Below are 6,000 nucleotides of genomic sequence, written 5' to 3'. Positions count from 1 at the left end.
GCCCCAGGATCTCAGGGGAAACAGTTGATTTGCCCTCAGTGAGTCCAGTGAGCTTGCTGGCCTACTGAAAGTCTTTAAAGCTTCCCATCCCGTTTGGAAATACTGGAAACTGTTCAAAATAAAACCTACTCTCATCCCTCCCTAACCCCCATGTCCCAAAGTAGAGATACAGGATCACAGATTCAGAGCTGTAAGGGACCTCCAAGATCATCAAGTCCTCATTTTGCAGGTGAGGAAACTGAGGCAGAGGAAAATGGTTAAGTGATTTGTCCCCCCAAATTACAGATGCATTAGTTGGCATAGTCTGGATTTGAACACAGTCCTCACTCCCGGTTCAGAGGCTTTTTCCCCCTTCACTGTCATACTGCCTCTACCATCACCCAGAGAGAAAATATGTACCTTCTTCTCCCATGGGGTTGTCTTAGACTATGTAGAGTCATTCCTTCTTTCTCTGTTTTCCCTCGTTTCTCTCCCCCAGCACACCCCACCACCCCTTGGATTTCTGTAAATGCTGAGCATCCTGATATGCCTGCCCCACAGCCTGAAGGGTATGTAATTATTGACAGGGAAAGGTCTTGGCTTGGTTAGGTAGATAAGGGGAGCCAAATGATGTGACAATGTTTCGTTAAACTTCATTTGCTTTTCTTGAAATCAGAACCATCCCCCAAATCCCCTGGTCACCAAAGTTATGACAGAAGATGGTTGAAAGGAAAGGAGACAGAAAGTTTGCTCTTTGTCCAGATTCAAATGCCCATTTTAGCCAACTTGTCTGGGCTCCTGGGAGAGGCCACTCACTCAGGTGAATACACTGAAGGTGATTACACTGAAGAATGGTTGCCTTGGAGGTGGGGATGACAAGATCAGAGGAGAGGGTGTGTAGCAGAAGCATGTGAACAGAGAAAAAAAGAAAGAGGAAAAACAATGAGATGAAGACAGTGGAAAAATGGACTTTCCCATCCCGGGCCCACTCCCCTCATCACTGGGCAGTGCCCAAAATGGTTTGAGCCTCTATTCATTTTGTGTCCTATCTCCAGGGATTTAGCAGGGTCTTTGTCAGGTCATGACTGATTCTGTCGGGGTGAGATCATACATCTCTCCCTGTCCACGGCCTCTGGCTCTGAACCCTCTCTACTGTGCGGTCCAACAAGCAACTGCACTAACTTCACCAAGAATTCCCAGAGAGCACCAGACCCACCCCCTGGTCCCTTTGCAAGCTGCCAGACTGCACATTGCCTGCTGAAGGAGGGCCAGTCAGGTGGAGACCATTCTCACATCCTATTCTCTCCTTAGGAATGTCAGTGGGCAGGCCCTGCAAGTTGGATCCAAAGCTTGAGGATAGCCACATGAATGAATGAATGAAAAATATTAAGCCCTTACTTTGCACCAAGCACTATGTTAAGCACTAGAGATTCAAATAGCAATAGGAGAGAGAACTCCTTTGTAGGGTAGATGGAAAAATACCTAAGGGAACTACTAGTGGCAAGGCTTGGTAGTCCTTAGAGATGTCTACCCCCACAGAAGCCCACAGCTATTGGGAAAGGGGTACAGGTCTCCAGGTAGGTCAGAGTGGAAAGAGGATTCCAAGTTCCTTCTTACTGGCACTGAAGCCTTTCCTTTCTTCCCAATCCCTTGTTCTGACCCTAGAGGCCTCCTGGTATAAACGCTGGAACCTGTTTAGTTCAGTAACTTCTTATAGAACAAGGGATGTCATCCTGGTGCCTAAAAAGACCAAGGCCACCACTCCTATTCCCTTCCTCATCACCCTCATCTGTTACAGCCCCCAGGCCTCCTGGTGTTCACTTTGGGTCACCCTGACATGTGAAAGGTGGCCCCTCAGGGACGAGGGTGCCCCATAAGTCACTCCTGCTTTACTAGTCAGCCTCAGGAAAATAGCCTGGCCTCCTCCCACTTCCACCCCCCTGCTTAGACTCTGTGAAGACAGCATGAAGGAGAGAGGGGGAGCTGTGGACCCAAGAAGTCCCTTCCTGGAGCCTGACTTCTGTCCCATCTGAAGGCCCCGGCCTGTTTCAGTGCCAAGTCCATCTTTGACCTCTCCATCTGGAGCCCAACAAGATGGATCTCAGGGTGAATTTTTGTTTGCTTGGAAATGACATTTGATGTATCATTGGAGGTGTCGATGGTCTGAGTAAATAGACAGAAGTTCAAGTGTGCTCCTGAGCAAAGGCTGCATGGGAAAAGGGGTGGGGTCAGAGGGCAGCAGAAACCATATGTGTGCCAAGAGAGAGAAAGTCATTACTGAAATGCACCCAGACAGTTTGTTGTTGAAAAAATGGCTTTATGTTCTGATATGTAAAATAAAACGTCCATGCTATGTAATAAAACACTTAATGTTCCTCACCACCTGTATCTAATGTGGCTTCTAATAGAGATTTATCTGTAGTATATATAGGTTTTATCTAACCAGTTCTTAGTTTTTACATCAAAATGTGTAATTAAAAAATCTTAAATAGATGTCTTTCCAAAAACCCTCGAAACATTCATTTTGTTTTTAATTAGGTATTTTGATTGTAAAAGCAAAGCTGCAATGGACATGTGGCCTGCCTTGGTGATATATATATAATATATATATATTTATATAATATATAAATAGCTATTCAGCATGCAAAGAGTGTAGTGATTTCCCAAATTGGATTACAGAGTCCACACCAGCCACATATAGTCTGGTGATGTCCCATACCAGTGGATCGGTTGAAAACATCCAGATCACTGGCCTGGGCTTAGCTTGGTTAGAGAATCTTTCTCGTGCCTCTGGCTGAGCTCATGGGCTGGTTTCTCTGGAAGAAGTGAATGTTTTCTCAACTCCCATTTTATTTCTGTTGGGCTTCTTCCCTCCAAGGCGGGGATTCTCCAGGAGGCAGAACTCTCTCCAAGCGCTGCCTAACTTTGGCTCCACAAAAGCCTCCTGCGGGCACAAGGCAGGTGAAGCTTATATTTCAGGAGTGCTAATTCTGAGATAAAGATGAAGTCTGGGAGATGAGGTTCTCCCATGTGTATGGGGGCAAGGGCCAGGGATGCCGTGCCAAAAACTGAACAGAGATAGGAGATGTTCTTGATCACATTTTCCCTCCTGGCTTACCTCTAGATTGTGTGTGTGTGTGTGTTGGGGGAGGGGGGGGGGACTAGAAAATAAAAAGTTAAGGTATCTCCCTGACCCTGTTTGACTTCCCTGTGGGTTTTCCTTTCCCGGATCTCCAAGGGGTTCGGGAGGAGCCAAAAGCCAAAGCTGTGGATGGCCCTTTCCCAAAACTAGACCGGAGTCAGATTCCAGGCTGTGCCTACAATCTCCCCAAACCGAGGCGATCCATCCCTGGAATGTCATGCACATTTCCCTCTGGATGAGGTCTCACTACTCACCTCCCAAAGAAACCCTAGCTCGACCAACCCTCCCACTCCAGCTCCCCCACTTTGGGCACCGCCAGAGGTCTACCAGACTTGTGTGGACTAAAGGTACTTTGGGGGTCATTGTTCTTTCTTCATGACATGGGCTTGGTTGTAGGTCAGAAAGTAGGTGCTCTCCAAAGGCACCCTCCTCCCCCCCACCCCCTTGGAAATACACAACAGTGTAGGTTTCTGTATAGTGCAGGTTGCTCCCCCGGATTAACACTGGATTAACATGGTCCTGAATCAGTAACACTGTCTTGTGATGAAACCTCAGAGTCACCCGTCAGTCCAGTTCTCCACTGTCCCCATTCCCGAATGATACTGTAAGGAAGACTCACGGGACAGGGAGAAGCTTTGGGAGTAGAGGAATTCGTTGGCGGGGTTCAGGTGCGGGGACGGGGGCTTCCTCTCACACACCGGGGGTAGCCCACGCTCTCTAGGAAATGAGGTGGACGGCCCTCGTTCCCGGGCCTGGGCCTGTGAGAGCTGGTTGTAGATGCTGAAGTGGGTGTTCCCTGGAGGCTGGGAGCTCTGCGTGGACACGGAGGGGAGCCGGGGCATCATAGTAGTGGCAGTAAAGTGAGCAGGGAAAGGCTGGTAGGGCACAGTCTCCATTGTCTGAACGCTGTAGCCGGTGTACGGCGCCACCGACGTCCACATGTTACAGCTCAGCGGCGGTGGGGGCAGGTCATCCACCGCTGACACTCCGGCGATCTCAGCCCCAGAACCTGAGTACATGCAGGCTTCCCGCGGAGTCACCTCGCTGCAGTAGGAGGGACTTAGCATCTGCTGCTCGTAAGGGGGAGGGGAGCGGAAATAGTGATCGTCTCCCACCGAGGATGACGCTTCTAGATAGGAGCGCTTGCACGGTAAGTCCAGGTGCCTGCTGCTGTCTGCGGGGAGACAAACAAGCCTTTAGGCAAGAACCACCCCCCAGGCCAGCGATGGCCCCCTGGGAAGGCCGCGTCCGAGGTACCAGAACCACACCTGCACTCGCCTTTTTAGATCTGCTCTTAGCTGCTGTTTCCGTGCACAGTCAGAGGGACGATTTGTGCTCAGATTTCAAGGACTGCTGGAGCTGGGCAGTGGGCAGAGCGGAGGAGGAAAGGGGGAGGAGCTTCATGATCATCTACCTAACGTGACTTGTCCAAAGTCACACAGAGCTAGCTGGTGGCAAATCTGGGACTCCAGCCCAGATCTCCTCACTCCAATCCTCTTCCAGCTGTGCCATACTTTCAGGATGAATCCAGTTCCAACTTGGGGGAAGGTATTGAAAGATAACATGTTTATATACCAATTTTATATATATATACACACATATATATACATATATATACACACATACATATATGTGTGCGTGTGTATATATTTATATTTGTTTATAGATGTTTGTATACATATAATTTGTGTCTGTATATGTATATGTGTATGTGTATATATAATATATAATTTTATATTGTATAATATCATATATGTGGATATACATACACAAACCCTGGGAAGAAGAGAGCTCCTGCATGGTATCCTCCTCTCTCCTCCATTTTCCAGGTGATAATCACTCAACTGGGACATGGCTGGATCGAGACTTGAACTCAGGGTTTCTGACCCCACGTCAGAGCATCCCCTGTAACTCTAGATAGTTGTAAAATTGTGCTTAATGAGGACTTGTGGACAGGCTACTTAAAAACCGGGCTGCCCCTGACCCAAAGTGTGTTTTGAGAGAACAGCTTGGTTATATTTATGCTACATTGCATCGATAAACACAATCCTTGCTGGATTCTCTGGGTCCTCCCTCAAGCATGTGGGCTCACCCTTCCCAGTCCAAAGTGACCACTCTACTCCCATGACACCAGAAAGGACTTTTCTTTCATCTGAGCAGTATGGGTCAGGGTGCTTCAGGATGAGAAATCAGGCCCCAGTGGGCTATGGGAATGGAAGGAGGAAAAAGGAAAACTATTTTAATATACTCTTGCTTTCCGTGCTACCCGCCTGGCATGATAGGGAGAAAGCTAGAGCTGGAAGGGACCTCAGAAACCATTTAGTAAAGGGATGATAGATTTAACCAGAAGGAACCCTAAAGGTCATTGAATCCAACCCCCTCGTTTTATAGGAGTCTCAGAGAAGTTAAGACTTGTTCAGGGTGGGGCAGCTAGGTGGCTCGGTGGATAGAGCACCAGCCCTGGAGTCAGGCAGAACCAACGTTCAAATCTGGCTTCTGACACATACTAGCTGTGTGACACCCCCCCCCCCCAAATTGCTTCCATAAACAAATAAATAAAAAGATTTGCTCAGGGTTACTCACCCTGAGTACATGAACCAGGATTTGAACTCAGATCTTTATATGACTGCAAGTCCAGCATTCCATCAGCTACACTGTTATGGCTGTTCATTTTATATTCCAACCCCCCTCATTTTACAGATAAAGAAACTGAGACCCAGTTCACATAGTCTGGGATAGTCGGAGATGGCATCATGGGATTCGGTCTGGATCCTCTGACTCCCAAGTGTACTACACTACCTCTACACCTACAGTTCTCAGCCTTTACTAGCAGTGTACTTTTTTTTCCCCAAGAATTTCTTGTCAGTACCTCTCATTCC

The 6,000-nt window shown here is 47.9% G+C and overlaps 1 protein-coding gene across 1 annotated transcript in view; it reads right to left on the bottom strand.

The window, feature by feature from the left end:
- Window positions 1-3,678: 3,678 nt before the first annotated feature.
- TBX4 (T-box transcription factor 4) overlaps window positions 3,679-6,000 on the bottom strand; it is a 47,540-nt gene continuing 45,218 nt past the window's right edge. The window contains exon 8 of the mRNA XM_043962867.1: window positions 3,679-4,295. Coding sequence (XP_043818802.1) covers window positions 3,679-4,295 — 617 coding nt within the window. The remainder of the gene's footprint in view (window positions 4,296-6,000) is intronic.

The sequence above is a fragment of the Dromiciops gliroides genome, chromosome 4 (genome assembly GCF_019393635.1).
Source record: "Dromiciops gliroides isolate mDroGli1 chromosome 4, mDroGli1.pri, whole genome shotgun sequence".
In the NCBI taxonomy this organism is placed as follows: Eukaryota; Metazoa; Chordata; class Mammalia; order Microbiotheria; family Microbiotheriidae; genus Dromiciops; species Dromiciops gliroides.
The sequence above is the reverse complement of the archived record's forward strand: the minus strand, read 5'-3'. Positions and strand labels throughout refer to the sequence as shown.